Below are 26,383 nucleotides of genomic sequence, written 5' to 3' on the forward strand. Positions count from 1 at the left end.
GCCCTGCTCTCCCGGCTCGGGGGGCGCGGACGGGCTCGCCGGGAGGGCGGCCGCGGCGGGTGGCGGTCGCCGCGTCCCCGCTCCCGAGCCGCCGGCAGCGAAGCGCTGCTGCCCCCCGGTGGCCACAGCTGTGCACTGGCGCCCGCGGCCGCTCCCCGAGGTGACGGGACCGGAGGCCGGGTCGAGCTGCGACCTTAGGGCGGGTGACGGGACCCCGCCCTTTCAGGGAAAAGCCAGGCCCTCGCGGTCGGCCGCCCGCGCCAGCGTCGCCTCCCACCCGACTCCCGCCTGGCGTCGCCGCGCCGCGCCCCGAGCGCCTGAGGCCCCGTCTGGCGACATCACGGCGCGCTCGCGGCTCCCACGGAGCTTTGGGGGGCGCAAGCCCGGCCCTTCTCTGTTCTCACCTGAGGCGCGGGGCTCCGCGGGGGGCACCCGCCTGCGCCTCGGTGCGCCGCAAACGAGGCCACTAGGCCTGTCGCCAGGAGGCGGTGACCGGTCAGCGACTCGGAGGCACAGGGCGCTGCGGGTGTGCGCCTCCCGGCCCCTGCGGTCAAGGACGAGCGGCCCGAGGGGGCTCGAGTCGCCGGGCTCAGGTCCAGCCGAGCCCCCACGCCCAGGTCGGAGGGGACGCGTCTCTCCCCGTAGCTGCAGGCCCAGGCCCGGGCCGGCTCCCCCCCGACGACCGCAAGACGCTGTACCGCAGGGGCCCGGTGAGCCTGCGCTCCGGGCCCGGGAGTCACGCTTGCGCCGCACCGGCCGTGAAGCGCACCGCAGCTTTCTAGCTGAAGAAAATGTGCACACCTAGATTTTGAAATATTGCTTAAAAATGCTAACCATCACCCGAGCTTTTATTTTACTTTTTAAAGATTTTATTTCTTTATTCATGGGACCCAGAGAGAGGCCGAGACACAGGCGGAGGGAGAAGGAGGCTCCCTGGAACTGGGATCACGGCCTGTGGCGGGCGCTCAACCGCTGAGCCCCCCAGGCGTCCTACCACCTGAGCTTTTAGTGAGTTGTAATCAAAAAATTTTGGCGGGGGGGGGAATCCCTGGGGGGCTCAGCGGTTGTGCGTCTGCCTTCGGCTCAGGGCATAACCCTGGGGTCGTGAGATCGAGTCCAGCGTCAGGCTGCCTGCAGGGAGTCTGCTTCTTCGTCTGCCCGGGTCTCAGCCTCTCTCTGGGTCTCTCATGAATAAAGAAATAAAATATTTAAAAATGTTTTTGTTTTGTTTTTTGTTTTTAAAGTAAGCCCCGGGATCCCTGGGTGGCGCAGCGGTTTGGCGCCTGCCTTTGGCCCAGGGCGCGATCCTGGAGACACGGGATCGAGTCCCACGTCGGGCTCCCGGTGCATGGAGCCTGCTTCTCCCTCTGCCTGTGCCTCTGCCTCTCTCTCTCTCTCTGTGACTATCATAAATAAATAAAAATTAAAAAAAAAAATAAAGTAAGCCCCGCACCCACCGTGGGGCCGGAACCCAGGATCCTAAGACCAAGGGCCCCGCGCTCCACCGCCCGAGCCACCCAGCAACCTGCGGTTGTCATCGCGCTGTTGGCGGGGCCCTGCCCCAGGGGTGCTCGGGCCCAACCACCGGGCTGCGCAGTTCCTTAAAACTGACCATGAAGTTGGCAGCGGGGATTGGCTCTTCCTGTCCCGGGCCGTTTCTCTGGAGTGTGCGATGCTATGTGATGGCTTTTTACCTGCAGAATTTCCAAAATTTTCTGGAATCAAACTTCTCAAATTCAGCTGCTGCTTTATTGTCTGTAGTATTGTTGTTGTTTTTGTTTTTTTTGGTAAGATTTAGTTGTAAGTCGTCTCTACACCCGGCGTGGGGCTGGAACTCCCAGCTGGCAGATCAGCAGTTGCCCGCTCCTCTGTCGGAGCCGGCCGGCGCCCCTGGAGTAGTTTCTACTTCGTCATTTCTAGTCTTCACGGCACCTGCACTCGGAGACCCCACCTCCGGACACCAAACTCTGCTCATCTGTAAGAAGCAACTCGTTTGTCCCGGTTTTATCCCGAGACGCAGGGACCCCGTCCCATCTGCAGGCCCCACCTCCAAAGAGTTCCGCTGTTTCTCCCACAGCTGCGGCTACTTCCTCCACTGAAGTCTTGTACCTTCGATTTGTAAAAACAAAACCACACGTGCGCGCACGACGTGCGAAGGGAAGGGCAGGGGTGCGGTGCGGTGGAGAGCGAGGCCCGCGGTGCGGGTGGGGGACCCCACGGGTCTGTGGCCTGGGCGCTGGCCCACCGTTTCCCCTTGCCCCGTCTCAGTCTGGCCTGGCGGCGGCAGCAGCTCCCACCATCCCTGCAGCCCCCTGGGCCCCGGGCACAGCGCAGGGCAGATCGCCGCTGCGGCCCCACTCCCCTTGTGCCAGTTAGGGACGCCAGCCAGCCACAGAGCCCCCCGCCCCCCGTCCTGCCCGGGCTCCTCAGCCCGCTGCCTGTCCCCGCCGTGCCGGTGATCCAGGGACACTGTGAGGAGCTAGCAGTGGTCGCCACCCCTCGCCGTGGCTCCTGGCCACCACCTGTTTCCTTGTCACTCCCACCTGCTCCTGAGCAGGCTCTTCCCGCACCCCCCGGAGCCCACAATCAGAGCAGGCTTCACTTTCTGCACCCCCAGTCCCGCCCGAAACTTCCTGACAGTTGGGCTTGTTTTTTTTATCGGGAGGAAGTTGGGGTCATAACGCTGAGAGGCCGCTTGCCTGGGACCCGTACCATCCCTCATCCACATGGGGCGCCTGGGGCTGGGGGGGCTCCCAGGACGCCGAGGGCCTGCCCCCGGGGCGCAAAGATCTGAGGCCTGGTCTCTGTGCCCTCTTGGGTGTTATGTGACCTACACAAGCCACCTACCTTCTGAGGCTGTGCCTTCCCTGCATTAAAAGGAGGGACAAGACTCCTGCTCCCGTTCCTAGGAGATGGGAGAGCGGGAAGGGCGCACGCGAGAGCCCGGGGAGCTCCGAAAGGGTGGCCAACGGGACGTGCAGCGGAGGGTACCGAGGCACGAGACGGGACAGTGGTTCTCCTGATAGTTTAATGTTATATTTGCAGCATAAATAAGGCACAATATATGTCAGGGCGGGGGAGCGGGAGAAGGCCTGGCTGGGGGGGACTGCGGGGGTAAGGGGGTTAAGGGGAGGGGAGCCGGAGCGTCGCGGGGAGGACCGTGAGAGCCTGCTCTCAGGGATCGTGCAAGGAAAGGGACGAGACGCTCTGGGAGCAAAACAGCCTGTAGCACCACAGCCTCCCGCACGGGGACCGGGCCCAGAGCCGGGCTCCTGTGCGACGGAGACGTGTCGCTACCTGTCCAGGATACATGGATGAAGAGAGCGAATCAGAGGTGCGCGCTGCTTGCTTCCAACACATACTATGTCCGGAGGCGACAGCCTCCGCTGTTGGGGCTGGAGGCTCATCTCCCTGCCAGAGAGGGGGTGCGGGGGAGGGGGTGCACGCACGGGACAGCAGGGGCTCCAGCCAGTCCTTCCTGCAACAGAGTGTGGAGTGACCCGTCTACAAGGGGACAGGGGACAATTCCCGTCCAGACCAAGGCAGAACAGGTTTCAGGAAGAAGTAGAAGGAAGACAAACAGATTCTGAGATGAATGACGCGGTTGTTGTTCTAATGGGGGTGGAGGGAGGGACCGGGGAAAGGGAACGATGTGTTCGCGCTAAGGCAGAGGATGGTACTGAAATATTCCGACGCCAGCAAGGATGTCCCGGCTTGCCCCTAAGGCCGCGGGCCCCATGCCCGAGTGTGCCTTAGGATCCCGCGGGGTGCTTGTTAGAGCCCAGCCCGAGTTTCCGATTCAACAGGTCTGTGCTGGGGCCCAAATGTGTGCATTTGTAAGAAGCTCCCAGATGCTGGTGCTGCTGTGCTGCTGGTCCTGGACCACATCCCGAGGCCCACCACCCTGAGGGAAAGTCAGCGGAACCAGTGCTCACAGCCATTTCTTACGGTGAGAACGTCACCCACCGGTAGCTGCGGCTGGCGAGCAGCTCTGGGCTACCGGCCCCCCGCCCCGTTGCAAGAAGAAAATGAACCCCAGCAGCCACAACACAAGCCTGCATCTACAAGAGACGTAGCTGCCCTTCCCTGCCCTACTCTCCCCAGCCTGTTCTCAATCTGGGTAGCACTTTACCCCAAAGAGAGACGAATGAACCGGTAACAGAGGCTGGGAATGGTGGCCAGCAGCCTATGCCCATTCCTGCTGGGTCACCACTCTGGGGTGGGTGGGTGGCTGGGGGGACTTCTGTCTGTGTGTACATGCGTGTGTGCAAACACAAACAGAGGAATATCAGTTCTATAGTAGGAGGGGGATGATTAGGGTTGTGAGAGGCTGAAGTAGGATGGGGATCCTCTAATCTGCCTTAGGACCCTCACCTGTCCGGTTCCTCCCTCCGCCCCTGTCAAACAAAAGTCTAAAGAAAGCAGAAAGAGCATATCAACAAAGGCATATGTGATATAACTAGGAGGACTGGCTTCTAAACGGACTGGTTATGAAATTAAAGAAAAAAAAAGAATACATTTCCTTCCTGTGTATACAATGTACAATATTAATGAAAAATAATGATTTGGGGATGGGAAGGAAGTCACGAAAGAAAGAGGGCGCTTCTGGGGGAAAGGCTGTCTCAGGGTTAGCACCTTTAAAGGAGCCTCTCAGTGTGGAGCAGGGGAGCCTTGGAAACCCGAGGAGGACTATTTTGGTGTTGGCTTGGTGGTTCAGGGTGTAGACGGGGCATGGTTGTGGCTAAGGACCCTGTCGACCAGGATGGGTGGTGCTGGAGGGCAGTGAATCAGGACAGGCGCCAAGAACACAGGACGGGCCCAGGGAAGGCGGCCGTGGCATGGGCTTCAGTTAGGCCATCTCCTTGTCACCACTGCCGAGCGTGTATGGTCTAGTGCTTAGAGCCAAGGACCGGAGCGGAGGCTGAGGGAAGCCAGATTTGGGGTGTCCAGCCAGCAGGGGAAGGGTTAGCAAGGAGGGCCTACTTCTAGTTTTCTCTAGCAGCGAGGGAAGCGTCCTCAGACTTTCCAACTCCGAGCGAGCTTTCTTTCCAAGGAAGGAAGCCTGCAGGGCCAAAGACCCGGCCCGGTGCCTTTGTCAGGGCCTTGGTTACGTCCCAGCTGGGTCTCTGGAGCGAGGTGGGAGGCCTGCATCTTGCGTTCCCGCAGCAGAGTCCCAAGGCTTCCATAATCCCAGCTCCTCTCAGAATCTTCCCTTAGGCCCCTAGGAGGGGCAGGGCCATTAAGAAGGGCTAGGTGACCGCCCTCAATGTTTGGTTCTGGTCCCCATGAGCCCGGAAGCAAAGGGCAGGGGAGAGTGGCCCCAAGGCCAGCAGCAGTAACAAGGTAAGACGTCCCCCAACTCGCAGGACACGCAACTGCTGTGCCTTCTCAGTGCGGCGCGCAACCACCTAAAGAGCTCTCTGGGGGTGCTGTCCCGCCCCCTCCTACTGCTGTGTTAGGTTCTGGGAACACCCCCCACTGAGGGCCCCAGTGAGAACTTCCTGATGAAAACGGAATAGGGACTCAAGAGAATGAGACATGGGGACTAAGAAACTAAACAGGAACCTCTAACTAGGTTAGCCACCCTACACGGGGACAGACAGGTGGGGCTCACTTCTTCCGGGGCCCCGCGGAGAGGCAGGGCGTGTGTGTAGTGACAGATGGGTTCTTAACTTGAAAAACACCTGACTACAGGGGGAAGAAAAATAGTCAAGGGTCTCACGAAGGCTCCTTGGGAGCCATAAACTCAGTCAAGCTTTAGGGCAAGGCTGCTGGTGGGAAATCAAGAAGATAAAAAATGAAACACAACTAAAGCAGAAGAGAGTCCCAGGGCGCCGCCTTCCAAAGGAAAAGTCCTGAGTACGAGTTACGGCTGGGCGCTGTTAAAGGCAAACGGAGTCCCTGGAGGTGGGAACTGGCATCCTGACCATCTGCTGTGCCATTTGCTAGACTGAGTCACCTCAGGGGCTGTTGCTGTTGGGTCCCGGGTGGTAGAGGATGAGAGAACCATGTTTTCTCTCCCCTCCCGTCACCAGGTGCGTCTTGTTCAGCACGGGCGCGGAGAAGCAGGACGGGAAGTGGGAAAACAAACGCAATAGAACGTGTCCTCTGACTGGCTCACCGGCGCGTCCACTCTGAGAAGATGGGGCTCCTGGAGCTTAGCACACCTCCTCATTCCCCCAGGACAGCCAACTTTGGAAGACAAGCTAAGAAAGGAAGCTGGCAGTTATCCTGTGTGTGTGTTTGAGATGGACGTAGGAGAGAGGGAGAGGACATGCCTGGCCTGGGCAGATGGCAGAAGGTGGCTCGGGGACAATTGCAAGGGAGTCACACTGACAGGCTATTAAAGCTGACCTACCTATCCACAGGCCTCTGGCTTTGGACGGCTTCCCACGGCCCTGGGAGAAACTGCGTAGTTCAGAGCCAAAGGAAGGTAAGAAGTCCTAATGGGGGAGAAAGAGGGACAAGAGGGATGACTTCCTCCCCCTGTAACCTAACTCCTCAAAGTAAGAATGGCTGAGGGCAGCAGTCCCCAATTTCCCAGGCAGGCCAGACCTTCACCAAGCAAGGCTCTTCTCCTGAGATCGGTACTGCACCTCCTCTTTCTTGCCTCTTCCCATCCTACCTCACCCTCAAGCAAACCAACTCGGGACCCCTGGCTCTGATGCCTCCGAGTCCTGGGGCTGGCACTCTGGGGACGCATGGCACCTAGGGGCAGGGGGCAGAGCACCCCAGCAGCCAGCCTAGAAGCCTGGTGAACGAGAGGAAGGAGGTCTGGGGACAGGGACACTTGTGAATCAAAGACCCTAGCCCAGAGGAGAAGACAGCTGTGTGAGTCTGGGAGATGGGCGAAGGGCAAGGGAGTGCAAGAATGCCGCACACAGCAGCTCCGGAGGGCTACATCTGAAGAGAGACAGAGACGGTGACCCCCGCGACCCCGACAGGGGAACAAAGAGGGAGCGACAGAAGCGGACAGATTACCACAAGGTGTATGTATGCTTTGGCCAATAAACTCCTGTTAAGACATAAAGAATCAATCCAGTAACCTGACAGAAAGAGCTTCAGACTCTACTGGTCCTGCCTGCCCTACTGACCCTGTGGGAGGGGGGCTGGGGCGGCGGGGGGCGGGGGGGGGGGGACCCGCCAGCCACACCTGGGCGCTTTCCCTTCGCATCACGAGCAGCTAGTAAGGCCACAAGATGATCTCGCCAAGGCTCAGCGGCAGGTGGAAAAGGCCCCACCAGTAGACTGAGAAAACTCAAGACACAAAGTGAAGTACCCAAAGCTCTGGAAATTGCTGAAAAAGGACCAGAATTCTTGGGGTTTTGCTTCTTTCTTTCTGTTTTTTGTTGTTGTTATTTTTTTGTTTTTGTTTTTGGTGGCAGCTAGGGAGAAGGACTAAAGTTTATGGAAGAGCTGGAAAATACTGCTAATTCATACAACAAAGGTATCTTTACATTCATCATAGGTGAATGTTTGAACTAGACTTCAGGAAGGGGGTAAAGGGATAAAATAAGCAGCTAATGGGAGACAAAGCCCTAAGCCCCTTAGGTGGCTGGGGCAGGCAAGTGGATGACCTGCCATCAACACTAGCCTCCCTTTACCTAGCAGGCAGTGGCGTGCTGCTAAGGAACAGGAAGGTAACAGCCACGGCTTAGCGGGAAGACAGGGAACTGAGAAACCGAAACCTAGAAGTGCAAGGGTTAGTGTTCAAAGAGACAGGTACACATGCATGGGCAGGGGTGATTGTTCGGACCATCTGGAAAGGCCTTTGGCTGTGGGTACATCAGAAACTGCCCCCTTTAGGGGATGATCTATGTGGCTCTGGGGCTGGGAGGCTCTTAGTACGGGTGTCAATGTACTTGACCATGTGGCTGAAAAGCCCCACATCTGTCCATTCCTCACAACACACAATTTCCCCCCCCCATATTGCCATGTCCAAGGCAGATGGGAGGCGATAAGATGGCGTCTTTCTTGGCTCTCGGGCGGGCGAGCTCTGGCTGGGGACCTTTCCACCAGGGGAGGCATCATCTGCCCGCAGACTGGGACTGTGGGGTCATGATCACATGCGACTGTATCGGCATGCTCAGTTCTGTCCTTTGGCTGGCCATCTGAGTGAGGACCGAGGTGGCCACAGCTTCAGCTGCAGAGCGAACACTGAGGCCATTGCTAGGGGCTGTTGCTGAGCTGTGCTGAATCACAGGGGCTGGAGAACCCGTCGGCTCTGAGCTTTCCTTGGGGCTTTCTGCCAGGAAGGAAGGCAAAGAGCAGAGAGCAAATGGTTACAAAATAGACTGGGGAAACAAGCAGACCACACTGAGCCATAATTCTAAAGGAGCCCAAAGGAAAAGGAAGCCCATCATTTTTGGGGGGAAAACTTCCTAGAACCTTAGCTTCTAAGCCATGAAGGGGCTAAGAAATGGAAGTTGTGAGAAGGGACGCCAAGAACCAGGCCCAAATTAATTTATCTGAGTAAAGTAACCCACTTAGCACGTTAATTACACCGTCTGGCTTCTACATCTTTGAACAGTTCATTACCCCTACTGGCACATTCTCCTTTTTTTCATGTCTTGAAAGGTGATTTAAAATAGATCTTTTTTTTTTTTTTCTTAAAGCTATCTTCTCTGATTAATTCCCACAAGAATTGAATCATTCCATCATTTTTTATGTTCCTTTAGTATGCACTTGCACCACAGGTAAACCTGATAAATACCAAGCTACCCTCAAATGAGGGTATGAATGACCAGTTCTTGGCCCAGGTTCAGTTAATACAACAGAGAGGCCTGCTAGATCCTCCTGTCATTTAGCTAAGCATTAATGACTGCAAACATTTCTTATGGGCTACGCCACTCCGGCTAAAGTGATGATAACATTTTACTGATAAACACAAATATCTGAGCTGCATACAAAGGTGACTCTATGTTGCTCTGTAGTCAGGTTTTATGAAACATCGCATAGCCTCTACAGCTGCTTCAGCGGAGGTGTGTGGACTAAATAAGAGCCAGTGACCAATGGTTGCATTTTGATTCACTCCTGATGAATGTCTGAGTGTTCCTTCAGGATTCAGAAATCATCTCCTCTGTGAAGCCTTCTTTATTATGCTCATGAAATTAACTGTCTCACTGTTGTGCTTTCAGAGCACACATTCACTTATTCATCATTCTACTGAGCATCTTCCATGTGCCAGCACTGCGGTATAAGATGAATAAACCGGGAGCCCTGTCCTCAGGAAGCTCCCACTCCAGGGGCTCTTTGACTGGCTATCTGTGCTTACCTTATTCACAGACTGACAGGTTTATCTCCTCGTAAGTCTGAGTCTCTCAGAGGTACAATGTGTCATTGACCTGCATCAAATACCCGCCACAGCCTCTACACCACACAGCAGGAACCAAATACATCTTTGCTATAACAAATAAGTAGTGTAATGGATTGACTGCCCCTCAAAAGTTCTTGAAAGGACTGAGCAGAAAACTTACTGTATATAGACTTCATGCTGATGAATACTCAGTCCTTGCCTTCCTTACCCCATCAAAAGGAGCTGAAATGTCGATCACTAAACTTCTGGAAACACTTTCTTATCCTGGTTTCCAGAATGCTACACTCACTACTCAGCTAATTTTCCTCCTGCCTTCTTGGTGGCTCTCTGGCTCCTTTGTGGGTTTCTTCTCCTTTCTCTGACCTCAAAATGCTGGAGTACCCCAGAGCTTGGTCCTCGACTGCTTCTTTCTTTCTGTCTGTGTTCTTTCAATAATGAAACCATTTCATCTGGTTTTGCGGCTTTAAAAACTAATGACAGGCTGCTGACTCCCAAAGTTGTATCTTCAGCCTTTCCTCTCAACGGTGGGACTATATAACCAGCCTCCACGTGACACCTCACGTAAGCCTAGCAGGTTTCCTAGGTTCAGCTTGTCCAAATCTGAGCTGCAGATACACCTCCTAATCCATTTGCTTCTATACTTTCCTCTACTTCAACTAATGGCAACTCCGCTCTTGCAGTTGTTCAGGCCAAAAACTTTGGTGTGACTTTTGATTCTTTTCTTATATACCACCCCATCTGGCCCGTCATCAAGCCCTGTCACTCTACTTCCACTGAATTCGACGCCTTCTCACCACGTTCACTACTACCACCCTGGTCCGAGGCTCCACCACTTCTTGCTCACATGACTGCAACAGCCTCCTAAATGGACTGCTTGCTTCTGCTGGTGCACTCCTGCACTCTCTAACAGAGTGATTCTGTTCAAATATAATCAGACCAGTCATGTCAGTCTTCTTCTAAAAACCTTCTAATGGTCCCTCACATAGAGTAAAAGCCGAGGTCCTCACCATGACTGATGGTACCCTATATAAAAATGTTCCCATTAGCTTCCTTACTTCATCTCCAATTATTCTCCATCCCTGGTTCTATTTAATCCAGTCACACTAGCTAGCCTCCTTGATGTTCCTAGAATGTGCCAGGCGCAATCCCACTTTGGGTCTTTGCATTTCCTATTCTTCCCGTTGGCAGTACTTTTCTCCCATATAAATGTATAGCCAGCTCCTTCACTTCTTTAAGGTCTTTATTCAAAAGCCACCTCATCTAAAATTTCAACCCTGCTGCCAACATTTCATATTCTCCTTATTTTATTTTTCCTCCAAGCATTTACTCTTATCTAACATACCATATATTGTACCTATTTATTTTGCTTATTATCTGTCTCACCTACTAAAATATAAGCCCCTCAAGGGCAGGGATTTTAATCTAATCTATTTGGTTTTCTATTATATCCTCAGCATATAAAACAGTGTCTGGCACGGAAGAGGCTCAATCAGTATCTGCTTATGAATGCATGTATCCTGAAGTACATATTAAAATTAAAATTTAAATAGAAGATGTTTAAAATGAGTGATGTGGTTACTCTTTTTCTATGGGAACACATCTTCGAAATAATAAGGACAGTTAGTGGAAAAATAATTCAATATATCAACGTTTGATAGCCAAAATTTCTAGGAATTTATTAAATTTGTAAAGGAAAATGATTCATTAGCTTTCACTGCCCATAAGCAAATTATTCACAGTCATTTTAATTTCAGGATTGTGCTTGTCCTGAGCACGACTCTACGACCATCTTTTTCTAGCACTATTTTATGTGTGCACATAGGTTACAAACTAAAACCACCACTGGCTCATCATAAGAAAGATAAATATTTCACAAAGGTTAACAAATGCCAACGTATCATCTGTTGTTTATATTCTCTTGAGGCCAAGATAGTGTCTTTGGAATAAGAAAGATCTAGATGTGAATCTTGGCTCTGCCACTCCACCAACTGTGTAACTTCAGGTACATGACTATTCTGAGTGGTTTTTTTGTGTATAAATGGAGGCAATATCTATTTCATGAAAGAACTCGGCAGATGGTATAGTGCTTAACACAAAGTAGGCACCCGATAAATATTGCTACCCTGTATCTCCAACTATGATAGATAATTAGGATAACTCTATATGGTTTTGAAAACAAAATTATTTTGTAGGACTGGCTGTTCCCGAAAGGTTGCTCACTCATCAGTCTGGACTCCCCACACCATTCAGAATGGGATTATAAAATTATCAACAGTTGAGACACTCATACATGCAATTTATTGACTGACTAAGCTTGCTTAGGTTGTGAGCCACTCACCTAAATAGCCTTGGGTCTTTTTCTGTAGTGCAGTAACTGGGCAGTCTTTATGAGCTAACAGTAGCTGTTTCAACTGAGCCACCTCATTGCGTAGCAACGTGACTTCGTTCTGAAGAGAGAGGGGAAAAGAAGAGCATCAAGAAAATGCATCCTCCACCCATGAGCCCCCAGTAGCTGTTCCCACAGTGAGGACAGAATGCTGCCTGGATTTTCTCCCCTGAATCTGGGAGACGCCTGATCTCACAAGGCTTCAGACAGCTCAGGGCCAGTATAGTCATGAATTCAGTGACAGGAGCTGCTTACACTGAAAAGTAGGGATTTTTTTTTTTTTTTAAGATTTTATTTATTCATGAGACAGAGAGAGAGACAGAGAAGGAGAGGCAGAGATACAGGCAGAGGGAGAAGCAGGGTCCATGCAGGGAGCCGGATGTGGGACTTGATCCCAGAGCCCCAGGATCAGGCCCTGGGCTGAAGGCGGTGCTAAACCGCTGAGCCACTCGGGCTGCCCAAATGTAGGGATTTATAATAGAAACATTACTCCTATTTAGGATAAAATAACCATACCAAAATTAATAATGCATATGTCCTTTGACTAAGAAAGCTTACTTCCAGAAATCTATTTAATAAAACTACCTACTCAAGTGCATACAATGTTAACTACGGCATTGCTGTTCTGGCAAAAAATTAAAAACATTGTAAAAATCTGTACCTTATAATACAACCACACTATACAATGTACTACCATACAGCTATTTTTTAAAAAATGAAGTAAATCCTTTATACACATGGTCAGATTTCCAGGAAATATGATCAACCTATTTATGTTAAAACAAACACACAGTCCCTCCCTGACTAGTCCATAAAAATTATAAGTGAAAAAAATTTTGCAAATACATATACGTCTGGTAGGTATACACCAAACGTATCCATAGGAAAGAGTAAGATTGGAAAAGACATACTGAAGAGGAACTTTGTTTTTGTTCTATACATTTGTGTGTGCATGTAACTATACACATGTTATATACAGAAATATATTCATATATACCTTTGCAATGAAATATTTTAATACGTAATCAAAAGAAGGGAAAATAACATTCAAAAAATATCTGGATTATAAGTTTTCTATTTGTGCTCATGGGGTTTTTTCTTTTTTTTTTATTAAGCTGCATTATCTGGGGCAAATACATTTCCCTTTAGGTGTTCCATGACCCCAGTCAGATTCTACTGATGACCTAAAAGAGTACCCTGGAGCGATGAATCTAATTCCTTCCATCCAAATGGGTCTGTGGATGATTCAGACTCTAGCAGCAGGTTTGGGAGTAGATGGTGAGTGTCTTTTCCAACCCCTGGGGAAAAGACATCAATTTCGACTGTTATGAGTTTCTTTCTGCATTCCTCCTGGTACATCTTCTGGATCTGTCCTAAAGAATTACCCATCTTCTATTATTATATTGTTTCACTTTTTTTCTGATTCATTCTCTCTTTCCAGGTTCATCAATCCCAATAATCACCCAGGACCCACTCACACTCAGCTGAATGTTCTGAGAAGTGAGTTCCTCTGCCTTCTTCTCTAGGGAGGACACCCAGAGCTTCCGCTTTTGACGGCAGCGGGAGGCTGCAGCCCGGTTACGCTCCAGAAAACGCTGCCGCCGTTCATCAGGATCTTCATCCACTGTGCGTCGCCTTCTCCCTCCAGTGCTAGGAGTGGGCTGGGCTGGTGAGACCTGGGGTTCAGGAAGAAAAAGGGGTTACCTTAAGGGAACTTTCCAAATTAAACCTGATGTCAGTTAGGTTAGTAAGCTCTGTTAAAGATCTGGTAAAGATGTACCAGTCTCTGCAACCAGAGCAAGTCTCATCACTATGCCCCTGAGTTTCTTTTCTGTCTACCTCCCATCTCCTTCCAGTCTTCTCAGCCCCATACTAAGACAAGCTGCAACTCAGGAACTGATTATTTCTGAGACAGGTAGGGCAAGATGAAATGAGCATCACTTTTTGTTTCTTAACAAAAGGGAATCTTGTCAGTGGAGAAATCATAATGAGGGCTGGGTGTCAGGGGAACTTTTAAGGAGACTAGAATAAAAATATTTGAGATTCACTGATCTGGAAAACAATATACACAAACAACTGAATGCTACAAGTTTCAGAAAATGAGAAAAGATTTTACTACCACTGAAATACTGGCTATCACAGAAATACTCTGCTATCACAGAGAGATATGGATTAGTACATCCTTATTTTTTTTTTTAATTTTTATTTATTTATGATAGTCACACAGAGAGAGAGAGAGAGGCAGAGACACAGGCAGAGGAAGAAGCAGGCTCCATGCACCGGGAGCCCGACGTAGGATTCGATCCCAGGTCTCCAGGATCGCGCCCTGGGCCAAAGGCAGGCGCCAAACCGCTGCGCCACCCAGGGATCCCTACATCCTTATTTATATCAGCAATCACCCTCTCCACCTTGTTTGTTCTGTTGGTTTTTATTTATTTGTTTGTTTATTTTTAATATTCTGTTGGTTTTTAAACAAAAAACCATTTTTAATCCCTTTATAATTGATGATATAAAACTGCCTTTAGTCTTTAAACTTGAGGCTGATGTTCTCTGTCACTAAAGTACTTCTGGATCATCCTCCCTTTCTATTAGCTGGTATGTGTTCAGAGAAGACAGACCAACTTTATAATAGCAGCCAAACTTAAAATGCAGAAAGGTCAGTCATCTGTATAAAAGAAACTATATAATGTAAAACAATGCCAAAAATAAATTCTTCCTGGATCTGTTGTTATCAGAGAATATCTGTATTAGTAGTTTCCAAGTGCCAAAGCTCACATCAGTTGCATGAGAATAAGCATAAGCTTATAAAAAACAATCTTATACTCTACTTTAGGCCCTACTAATTTATGTTCTCCATTAATACAGATAATCAGGGCAGCCCGGGTGGCTCAGTGGTTTAGCGTTGCCTTCAGCCCGGGGCCTGATCCTAGAGACCCGGGATTGAGTTCCACATCGGGCTCCCTGCCTGGAGCCTGCTTTTCCCTCTGCCTCTGTCTTTGCCTCTCTCTCTGTGTGTCTGTCTCTCATGAATGAATAAATAAAATCTTAAAAAAAATACAGATAATCAAGAGATAATTTTATTTATTTACATTAATATTCTCTCTCCCAAAAGAATAAAATGAAGAAGAAATTTAAAACTCAATTTAATGAGCTGGAGGCCCTGGGTCATTGCTTCTTACTGTACCACGGGAAGTTCATACTAATTCTTCTGAGATTTTCAATTTCCTCTTTGTCCTGAGCTCAATGGAGCACATGTAAAGACCAGTGCTTTACGGGAATGGGGAAGGAAAACAGTAGGTTCCTATTCTCTCACAGTAACTCAGTAGCTTATGCAGGGAATAGAGGCGAAAGAGCACCAAGAGAAAGAAGGGAAGAATGAGAAAGGAATCAGCAGTGACTAAAAAGGAAGTCATGTCATTTTCTTAAGAGGGACAGCAGTACAACACAGACAAGGTGGCTACTGCTTCACCATCTCCAGGGACTGGCACCGGAAGGGGTTATAGGAGGGAGGGCAAGCTTAGCTTGCAACAAGAAAACTCAAATGAAGGCCTTTTTTGTTGGCCAAGCTTTAAGGCAGCATATGGCCACTAAATGTTAGGACATGTGGTGGTAACTGACGAAGCAGGTGGTGACATCAGAAAAAGGGGCTGGACAAAGATTTAATTCTAGAAACCCATCTCAGGTTGTTGTCACCTGTCCAGCGCAGATACTATAAAAACTAAGGCCTATTTAGTTTTCAAAAGCTTATGAAAACTGAGGCTTCCCTGAGAGAAGAACAGGACATATAAATGGGACTGCTCTCGCTTTATTAAGACTTTCATTTCTTTGTGCTAAAAAGGGAATAAATTGGTAAGGAAAGAGATTTTATTATGTCTGCTTACTGAGCCATCTTAGTACTGTGACATCACCTTTTACTAACATATTGTCATTATTCAATGTTTGCCACAAAACCTAATTGGGTAAGTTTTTTTGGTTTTTGGTTTTTGCCTTTTTTTGGTTTATTTTTTGTAAGACTTACTACATGGGAAAGAGACTAGAGGAGCCTCCTTTGGTACATGAGTGGCTTGAGTGAGGGTCTGTCACATTTCAGAGGGTCCTCCAAATATGTCATTCATATGTAGAAAAAAACAAAATACAAAAATTGAGACCTCCTCTGTGCTAGCACTACATGACCCACCCAGCTTGTCTGACGTAAATATCACAGAAGAGTGGATAAAGACTGGTGCCTTTTGCTACTGTCAAACTGTTCACGAGAACCAGAGCACAAGATGCCCAGAAGACTAAACCTGCTCTTCTGTAATTTTTCTGCTCCTTGAAAACCAAAAATGACATGAGTAATGGTAACACAGTGGGCTCCCTGGTCCAAGGGCCCAACTCACCTGTGGCTGGGCAGGGGATGGGGCATCAGGGTGCTGGATGAGGATCTGGCTCTGCTCAGGACGGGCCGTCACCATGGTGCTGGCGGTACCTACCACCATTCCACATCCACCATTGATTGAAGATACCTGGTGGGTTAGGGTGGCTTTTAGTCTCTGTGGGGAAAAATAATAAAAAATAGCTTGTCAAGGGTGAGGTTCTATCAAAGGTGAGAAGAGTGGGCTTCGATTTTAATACTGACCTTACAAATCACTAAAATTTCCATGCCAATTTGCCCTTAACAGAGGAATTAAAAGAAAATGACAGCGAGAATGTGCACCTGGATCCCTAAAATGCCTACTCTGTTCCTTGGCTTTCATCCTGGGCACAGTTGGAGAGTGGGGGTTGTTGAAGTAATAGAGTCCAGATGAAAGCTCTCTCCTGGAACCCAGCCAGGTGCTGGTTACGCAGCTATTCACCTCTTGGCCAGCTCTCCTGCCCACTCATCCACCCTCCATCTGTCACCCTGGAACTGAAACAGCAAGCATTCCACTCCAAACAATCTGTGCTGCCTCTTTTCACTGCCATGGTCTATGTACCAGGCTCTAAAGGTGGAAGAGAGGAGATAGGAGTCATGAATCAGGGTCTTTTCTTCTCCAGACCCCACAACAGGGTATCTTTAGCTTTGCAAGCCCCAGAAGGTTTCTTTGCTTGGCTCACTTGAAAAACCTAGATTGGTAACACTTCTTTCGAAAGGGCCAACATTGCCCATATTGCCCCAAGCTGGGATGTACTCACCATCTTGGCTTCTGATGGCATAGGGTGGCCAGAGGGAGAAATGGAACCACTGCTGTTAACTGGTGGGCCAGGGATACCAGGAATGTTGGGCACCATAGACACAGGTCTGGCCAGCTGGATCAAGACAAGGAAGAAAAACCAGAAGGGAACATAATACTAGTGGTGAAGCAACAGCTTCCCAAAACGAGTGCTTTGGGGTTGGCATGTCAGGGCCTGTTCTACGCAACGTGTCCATAGGGTGTAGAGGGACAGCCTGGGAAATACCTTTCCCCGTGGAGCGCTGCAGGGTAGGGAATCTAATCCTTCAGTGCTGTGACAATTTCTAGGGGAACTGCTGGAGCTGTATCTTAAGGAAAGTGGTGGGCAATGTGGGAGGTGCTAAGTGCCAAGTGAATCAACCAATCAGCAGGCTGGCAAGATCAATTCCTAGACCAGGAGCCAATTGTCCAGATGAGTCTTTGTCTAGTGTTCCACAGTGCTGGATTGGCAGAGGTTAGTGAAGAGTTTAGGCAGGCTGCCATGCTCAACTAATACAGACCAGAGCCCACGTTTCCCTGGGGCTCATGTGTGTTTATGAGCATTCAGGTGGAAGGGAGGGATTAGTGTGTCGGTAGGGTTGGCTGCCCCAACTACAGAGCTCACCGATATAACAGAAGGCATCTGTACTGGAGGCCCTGGCAGCACAGGCATGGTCTGTCCATTAGCAAGATGCATGACAAGAGGGAGGGAGCCAGTGGGAGACCTGAGGAGACATGAAGTGAAATGCTCATCACACAGACCCTTTTGTCCACGGATCTTCATCCTATAATCACAGCAGATTGCCCAGGCTTCTCTAGTTAGGGAAGCTACAGGACAGCACTGTAAAACCTTGACGCCCTGATGAAGGTGGAAAAACTAGGGAATGCTACCTACCTTGCCTTATAAATGCAGAGAAATGGTAAGATCCTTACACCTTGCAAAGTAAGCAAACACCACTGAATTCAAATGGGTGGGAAGCTAATCCTATTAAGATTTCAGAACAATTAGGGCAGCCGGGCGGCTCAGCGATAGCTAGCGCCTTCAGCCCAGGGCGTGATCCTGGGGTCCTGGGATCCCGGGATCCAGTCCCAAGTCAGGGTCCCGGCATAGAGCCTGCTTCTTCCTCTGCCTGTGTCTCTGCCTCTCTTTCTCTGTATCTCTCACTAATAAATAAATAAAATCTTTAAAAAAAAAAAACAGATTTCAGAACATTTTTTTCTTTTTAAAGATTTTATTTATTCATGAGACACACACACACACACACACACACAGAGAGAGAGAGAGAGAGAGGCAGAGACACAGGCAAAAGGAGAAGCAGGCTCCATGCTGGGAGCCCGACCCAGGGATCCCCTAGAGCCACCCAGGGATTCCCTAGATTTCAGAACAATTAAACAAACATTCCTACCACTGGCATGTATAAATTCTGTCTTGCCTTAGGCAGGACTTGGGCCAAAGTCATCATTTTGCAAAGCTGAATTGTATCATATGATAGCCAAATAGGAGTAAATTTCTCTTGTTCCTTTGCACATATTACTCTACCTTGTCCCCAAAGGATGTCACTTTGTATTTCTCCTAGTAGGTCCAGAGAACAATTAGCTTTAAGAAGCTGAATCCTGACAACCACCTCTTAACCCATGGGTACCTGGGGATAGGAACTCAAATCATCTCATTAGGAAATCTGTATGGATCATGACAGGATTGAAGACAAACAGACAAACAAAATAGACAAAGTTAGGGGTAGCAAAGATGAAGAACCCCAGCTGGGACCAAGTGGAACACCAGACTCAAAAAAGATGACTTAATCTGTTTCAGCCTGTCATTCAGTAATGCCCCCCAAACCTTGTACAGACTGAGGCCAAGAACTAAATATACTTCCCTGTGTGGCCTCCACCGTTATAATGAACTTCCTTAAGGTTTTTTTTTTTGTTTTTTGGTTTTTTTTTAAGATTTTATTTATTCATGAGAGACAGAGAGAGAGGCAGAGACACAGGCAGAGGGAGAAGCAGGATTCCTGGGGAGCCTGATGTGGGACTCGATCCCTGGACTCCGGGATCATGAGCCAAAGGCAGATGCTTAACCACTGAGCCACCTAAGCGTCCCACTTCCTAAAGTTTTAAGGATTCTTCTTTTAGATCAAGGAAGTATTAAATCTCCAAATTAAGGAAGTATTATCTCTGAACAAATACTTGCCTGTCTACTAATAAGGTTTATAAAGGAGATTTCTGCTTATGGGGGGAAATTTTATTTTGAAAGACAATCTCACTGACTTGTAACCTTTGAGTATTCAGAAACAGTCCCTGTCTTTTACCAAGTTTAAAAAGGCTCAGGCTTCACTGTTTCTCCCTGCTTTACTTACCCCAGTTGCCTGTTAGATGGTGGAGCCTGTGTGATGACGGAAGTTGGGGACGGAAGGGTTGGGTGAAGTGGGTCATAGCCCAAGTGGAGAGGCAGGGAGCCAGGGCGCACGATGGTAGGTGTGGGGGTAGAGATCACGACAGGCTTTGGGGTCATCTCCTGAAGAAAAGAGACCAAAAGATCACAAAACGCTATAAACGGCATTGTATAAATGGCATTGTATAAAGGTAAAATATAGTACAAATTTACTGGACAGTGACTCATGTAAATCACACCCTGACTCTATCATGATCATGGACCCATACTGCACTCACCCATTCTACAGGAATGACGAGTTAAGGCTTTTTGGCTATCTCCCTTTCAGGGATGACTGCTATGTGAAAGAAATGAGAGTTGGAAAATATCTTGAAATATTTATATAAGCACTGTAGTGCCATATAAGTTCCATATAAGTTCCAAGGACTGCCATAATTTTTCACAGGCTCTACATTCTCAATCCAAATTTGATGCCTGAGTGTCCTCTGATCTCTCTCTCTCTTTTTTTTTTAAAGATTTTATTTATTTATTCATCATAGACATAGAGAGAGAAAGAGGCAGAGACACAGGCAGAGGGTGAAGCAGGCTCCATGCCAGGAGCCCGACGCAGGACTTGATCCCGGGACTCCAGGATCGTGCCCTGGGCCAAAGGCAGGTGCCAAACAGCTGAGCCACCCAGGGATCCCCTTGTCCTCTGATCTCTAATGAGAAAAGGCAGGGTGTAAGACTGGTGATAAAGCAACCCAATATGTCCTACAGACACTTTTTTTAAGTAGCCTCAATGCCCAATGTGGGGCTTGAATTCATGACCCCAAGATCGAGAGTGACATGGTGCCTAAAAAGGAAGTCATGACTGAGTACTCTACTGATTGAGCCAGCCAGGCACCCTCAGACAGATCCCTTTTATTTTATTTTTTTAATTTTTATTTATTTATGATAGTCACACAGAGAGAGAGAGAGGCAGAGACACAGGCAGAGGGAGAAAGCAGGCTCCATGCACCAGGAGCCCGACGTGGGATTCAATCCCGGGTCTCCAGGATCGCGCCCTGGGCCAAAGGCAGGTGCCAAACCGCTGTGCCACCCAGGGATCCCAGACAGATCCCTTTTAAAGAGACTATGAAGTTTGAATAATGGTCATGTTGTAATAAAACAAACTGCTTCCCACTGTTAACTTGCTTAGGATCTTAGTTGCTATCAGCCACCCTGGTCCTCACGTACCTCTAGACAACCTTTAGGACCTGGTCCTGATGAAAGTGGGAGAGAGGAGGGACAGCTGTAATGTTTATGGAGGAGGTGGTTTGGGGAAATTATCAAACTAAATTTAGAAGGAAGTAAAATGAGGTACAGATGCTCTATCCACAGTGGACACTAAAAATAATAACCCCAGGTAGAGCAGTAGAGACTGGAAAGAGGCATGAGGGGGCTTCTGAGGTTCTGAGAATATCTGGGTGCTGGTTACACAGGTTGTAAACTGTGAAAATTCAGTGAGCTATATACTCACAATTCACGCACTTTTATGTATGTATGCTATATTTCAGTACATTTATAAAAAAACACTACTTCATAAAAAGTTTCCTTTAAAAAAAATAATACTCAGAATCCTAGTGGATTTTCTCTTTGAGTCACTAGAAGACTTCCTTCTAAGGAGATTTTTTTTCCAAAATTATTTGATGTCCAATTTATGAATTACACAATTTTTTCCCCCACTTAATAACTGAAGTATAGGGGCACCTGTGTGGTGCAGTCAGTTGGGTGGCTGACTCTTGGTTTTGGCTCAGGTCATGATCTCAGGCTTGTGAGATCAAGCTCCACAGGCCCCAGGTGAGCCTGCTTGGGATTCTCTCTCTCCCTCTGCCCCTCCCCACTCCTGTCTCTCAAAACAAACAAACAAACAAACAAACAAACAAACAAACAAACAAAAACCCAAAACCAAAAAACCCCAAATAACTGAAGTACAACATACATAGAGTACATTATTCTAAAGGATACAACTAAATGACTTTATATATGTAAAGTCAAGACAGAGCCCATTTCCAGCACCCTAGAATGTTTTCCTATGTCCCTTCCCATTCCATACCTTCCCTTTTGAGTTCTATCATCATGAAATAGTTTTGCCTCTTCTTGAACCTGATGTAAACAGGTCCTGTGTATACTTTCATGTCTGAATTTTGTTATTGTTGTTCAATATAATGTTTGTGGGGTTCACCCACATTGCTGTATCATTAGTTCATTCTTTTTTAATGCCATGTGGTATTCCATTTTATTTTATTTACTTTTAGAGAGAGGGGGGTAGGAGGGGGCAAAGAGAGAGAGAGACTTCATCAGGCTCTATGACCAGTGCGACATGGGGTTTGATCTCATGACCCTGAGATCACAATCTGAGCCGAAACCAAGAGTCAGATGCTTAACTGACTGAGCCACCTAGGCACCCCTAGTATTCCATTTTAGAAATATACCACTATTTATTTATTTATTTATTTATTTATTTATTTATTTATTTATTTATTCATTCATTCATTCATTCATTCATTCTCTTGTTGATGAACAGTTTTTGACGAATACAGCTATTATGAGCATTTTAATATGCTTTGATACAGTGGACACATGCACTAATTTCACTTCCATGTAGACTCAGAAGTAGAACTGCTGGGTCAGAGAATAGATATAATTTATACAAATCTTCTAAATAATGAACATTATTTAAATATAATCAATCCTGTATCACACATTATGCAACTATTGAATCAAAACTTAATCTACCTACCAATTAACATTTGGGATAATTTTTTTTCTTTAGAATTTTATTTATTTGAGAGAGAAAGCACGTGCAAGCAAGCAGAAGGAGCTGAGGGAGAGAGAATCTGAAGCAGACTCCCCACTGAAAACAGAGCCCAATGTGGGAATTGATCCCAAGACCCTGAGATCATGACCTGAGTTGGACACCTAAAGTTGGACACTTAATCAGTGGAGCCATCTAGGCGCTTCTGGGATAATTAATTCTTAGTAGATAATTTACCTTTTCCTTGAGTGGCGGGGAGCAGGGACTAGAGGCAGGGCTATCAGGTGGGGATGAGTCTACCTCCACTGGCTCTTCTTCTTTGATTTTGATGTCTGGTGTAGAAGGCAAAGACATGTCAAGGGGCCCAGCAGCAGCCTGTTAAAAGAGAGAAATAAGCATAGTTCAACCCCACGAGTCCCTACAGGCTGAATCAAAATCTTTCCAGTTAAAATACGAGGAAATAGAAATATGCTTTCTCTCCCCCCCCCCCCCACCTTTTTTAAAGTAAGCTCCACACCCAACGTACGGCTTGAACTCACAATCCTGAGATCAAGAGTTGCATATTCTACTGACTGAGCCAGCCAAGTGCACTGAGGAAAAATACTTCAAAGTTCAGTCCTCAAAGAACTGAACTGCAAGTCAAAGAACTAGGGAACCTAGGTTTCATGTACAACTCTGGCCAGATCATTTTAACTTCTTTGAACTTGTTTTTATTTTCTAAAAAAGAATCTCAAAATCTTTTAGATTTTTCTAAAAAATTTTTTAAAGGTTTTATTTATTTGAGAAAGTGGGCAAGAACATGAGCAGGGGGAGGGGCAGAAGGAGAGAGAGAGAGACACAGACTCCCTCGTGAGCAGGGAGCCCGATGTGGGGCTTGATGCCAGAACCCAGGGATCATGACTTGAGCCGAACGTGGCTGCTTAACAGACTGAGCTACCCAGGCACCCCAGAACTTCTGTTTTTCTAACTGTAAAATGGAAATAATGCGTGCTTCACCACAGTGATACTTATAAAGATCCTAAAAGGAAAAAAAAAAAAAAAACACACACAACGCTTATAATGTTTATAAAGACGCTGAAAGACAGAAAAAAAAAAAGTCATTTAAATCCATGCAAATATTATACCATTTTTCAGGAAAGTAAAATGATTCCTGAATCCAGTGCTTGCCTATTTCCAACCAGCTCTGCTGGCCACTGGAGGGCTGTGAGCACTTTTTCTGACAACCAGAAGGACTATTACCCAAGTATCAAAAGCAAACAAAGATAAATTAGCTATTGAAGTACTATAAATAAGATAGGAAAGATCTATTCTGGGGAACTTCCCATGCTTGATGGTGATTTCATCCCAAAATCTGGTGTTAGAGGCTAGAAGTTAGGAAGCTAGAGTTTTGGGATAATAAAGAAAAGAAAGGCTAGTGATTTGATCAGTTAAAGAAATTAGAACTTGGTCCTCGAAGCAGGACTGGGGAACACCAGAAAGGAGAAAGAATACTTTCCTGGCAGTGGTGAATCACTTCACAGAACTGTGGAGCCATAAATGGCTTTGCAGGGAACCATAAACCATCTGAGATGACGGCCCTGACACCACACCACGACAGGAGGGCTGGCACTGCAGTTTAGTTTCATGACAAGGTAGATCCTTTGTTCTATTTTTTCCATATCTTAGGCTTCTTGGTGAAAGAGGAGCTTGTTTCTAACTCTCCCCTGGCTACCTTAATCCCTAGGAAATCTTGGTAGTTGAACAAACTGAAGAAAATTTGGCATCTACTACATTAGAGAAGGTGGTAATGGTTCTTTCTCTCCAATCTGATGGGGGTGAGCAATGGCAAAGATGCTTTCATTTCTGCCCTCATTTTTCCTACATCATGGAGATGTTGGGCCCAATTCAGCTAATTCTGAGATCCCTGAGGTCAGAGGGTAGTAGGAAGGAGAGGCCTCTAAGTAAACAGAACCACAGGTTTAAAACCCCTTAGGGGCATCTCCTAGAAAAGCTGTGGTTCAGTGAAATTTTAGACTCAGTCAACATTCCTGGACACAATCTTCTACTGAATCTGTTCTTCTCATCAAGGGGAGGGAAAGACCACCCTCGTACAGGCAGAAAGGAATACCGAGATGCCCAATGAGTAAAGGCCTGACCAACTACAAATGGCCTCCCAGAAGTGTCAACTGAGTTAAAATGTCAGTAGAAAAGACTTCAAGCTTTTAAAGGGAGGTTAATTTTCTTGAATTTGCCTATGAGTTTGATTATTTTTTATTTTTATTTTTTAAAGATTTTATTTATTTATTCATGAGAGACACAGAGAGAGAGAGAGAGAGAGAGAGAGAGAGAGAGAGAGATAGAGAGGCAGAGACACAGGCAGAGGGAAAAGCAGGCTCCATGCAGGGAGCCTGATGTGGGACTTGATCCTGGGTCTCCAGGATCACGCCATGGGCTGAAGGTGGCGCTAAACCACTGAGCCAGCCATCTGGGCTGCCCTGAGTTTGATTTTAAAGCACTTGTGTTCTGGTGGAAACAATTTGACTGATTTCTTGGTCTACCGGAAAGGAGAAATAATGGTGGGGTGGGGTGGGGTGGCAGCGGGCGGGTAGGGAAGCTATAAAATAAAATTATACCATATAGGTTGAAGTCGCTGAGAGATGAGAGACTGGAGTCTCTAAAGAAAATAGTGATGAGGGATCCCTGGGTGGCTCAGAGGCTGAGCGCCTGCCTTCAGCCCAGGGCCTGATTCTGGAGTCCCAGGATCGATTCCCACATCAGGCTCCCTGCATGGAGCCTGCTTCTTGCTCTGCCTGTGTCTCTGCCTCTCTCTCTCTCTCTGTGTGTGTGTGTCTCTCATGAATAAATAAATAAAATCTTTAAAAAAGAAAATAGTGATGAGAAGACTATACCTAGGCCAGCCATTTGAAAGTAGAATTACAAATAGAAGCCATTGGATTTCCCTGCTTTCTTTCAGTTGGAGGGAGATAGCAGGAATCGAAGTTCAGAGGAAGCTATGAAACTTGGAAAAACCTCCAGTGATAAGGACACTTTATCTTGCATTCTTACAATTACAATTTAAGCTGGACCAAAAAACTCATGCACAACTCTCTTATTTATCTGCTCTCTTCTTCTTAAAAGGAAAGAGCTCAGAATATGAAGGGATTCTAACATTTTAATCCTCTACAATAACTATACTAAGTGGCCTAAATATAGTTGAACACCTTGTGATAGCTTCCACCTGCTGGTCCTATTTCTCCCTCTGTGCCAGAGAGTAGGTTTAACCCCTCTTTTACATGAAAACTCTTCACATGTTTGAAGACTACAATTTTGTTCACCTTAAAACTTCTCTTCCTCAGTTTCTTTATGTGTTCCCAAAGTGATGTAATTTCTAGTTCTTTTACCAACCTGGTTGATCTCCTTTGGAATGCATGAAGAATACCTTTCTTTAAGTTTAATGTCGTGAATATTATTAGAAAGCTACCTGAAGGTAAGAGCTATATACATTGAAACAAAGAAGTGTCAAAATTCAAGAAGAGTTTGTTGACTGGCTGACTCACTGAAAACAGCCTAGGTGAAAAGTCTGATTAGCTCAGAAGAGAGTGAGAGATTTGACCCAAAAACATGTTATCTCACAGAATCTGAGTAATTCATAATCTTTTAACATCCTTAAGATACTCAGAAGAGAAATAAATTTTTAAAAAAGAGATTACTGCAGACACCTGGGTGGATCAGTGGTTGAGTGTATGCCTTTGGCTGGGGACATGATCAGAGTCCCAGGATCGAGTTCCACATCGGGCTTCCTGCATGGAGCCTGCTTTTCCCTCTGCCTGTGTCTCTGCCTCTCTCTCTCTGTGTCTCTCATGAATAAATAAATAAAATCTTAAAAAATAAAATAAAATAAAAAATTAAAAAAAAAATAAAAAGGAGATTACTGAACTAATGCTCCACTGAAAGGGCAAGAAGCCTAATTTTTGGTAAAGACAGACTTGTGCTGATCTATCACCTGGACCTGAAGATGTGGAACACTGACTTGGATTAGTGGGAACTGTCTGGTTCTAAAGAATAGTCCATAATTTTGTGATCTAACTGATTAAACAAATTATCCCAGGGCACAATGAAAATAGCCTCCATCTGAACACTGCCAGTTTGTCAGCAAAAACCCCGCCTCTTGCCTTTTTTTCCTCCTCATCTGCAGCTTTCTTGAATTCATGTTCAAAGGAGCTAGCTAATTCATTGAAGAGCCCCACCTCCTCACAATTCTTCAGGAATCTAGTCGGAGTAGGAGTTTGATCTGCAGACATGGAGAAAAAAAAAAAAGGAAACTTTATTTTAGTTTTGACCTGAAATTAAAACTTGACAA

At 47.1% G+C, this 26,383-nt stretch overlaps 1 protein-coding gene and 1 long non-coding RNA gene across 5 annotated transcripts in view; one reads left to right on the top strand and one right to left on the bottom strand.

The window, feature by feature from the left end:
* Positions 1 to 7,332: 7,332 nt before the first annotated feature.
* Positions 7,333 to 26,383, bottom strand: part of LOC607149 (cyclic AMP-dependent transcription factor ATF-7) — an 89,338-nt gene continuing 70,287 nt past the window's right edge. For 3 of the 4 annotated variants that reach the window (XM_038577816.1, XM_038577819.1, XM_038577818.1), the window contains 9 exons: positions 26,196 to 26,314; positions 22,282 to 22,419; positions 19,231 to 19,388; positions 17,499 to 17,598; positions 16,857 to 16,970; positions 16,082 to 16,234; positions 13,181 to 13,378; positions 11,655 to 11,763; positions 8,028 to 8,245 (listed from right to left, as the gene is read on the bottom strand). In XM_038577816.1, the coding sequence (XP_038433744.1) occupies positions 8,028 to 8,245; positions 11,655 to 11,763; positions 13,181 to 13,378; positions 16,082 to 16,234; positions 16,857 to 16,970; positions 17,499 to 17,598; positions 19,231 to 19,388; positions 22,282 to 22,419; positions 26,196 to 26,314 (1,307 nt within the window). Of the gene's footprint in view, positions 8,246 to 11,654; positions 11,764 to 13,180; positions 13,379 to 16,081; positions 16,235 to 16,856; positions 16,971 to 17,498; positions 17,599 to 19,230; positions 19,389 to 22,281; positions 22,420 to 26,195; positions 26,315 to 26,383 lie in introns of all 4 variants that reach the window. The other variant, XM_038577820.1, reaches the window with a different exon arrangement.
* Positions 10,885 to 14,686, top strand: LOC119866357. The gene is made up of 3 exons (XR_005380183.1): positions 10,885 to 11,965; positions 12,818 to 12,980; positions 13,144 to 14,686. It is a non-coding gene; the product is annotated as an uncharacterized LOC119866357 (long non-coding RNA).

This window comes from Canis lupus, chromosome 27 (assembly GCF_011100685.1).
Source record: "Canis lupus familiaris isolate Mischka breed German Shepherd chromosome 27, alternate assembly UU_Cfam_GSD_1.0, whole genome shotgun sequence".
Taxonomy (NCBI): domain Eukaryota; kingdom Metazoa; phylum Chordata; class Mammalia; order Carnivora; family Canidae; genus Canis; species Canis lupus.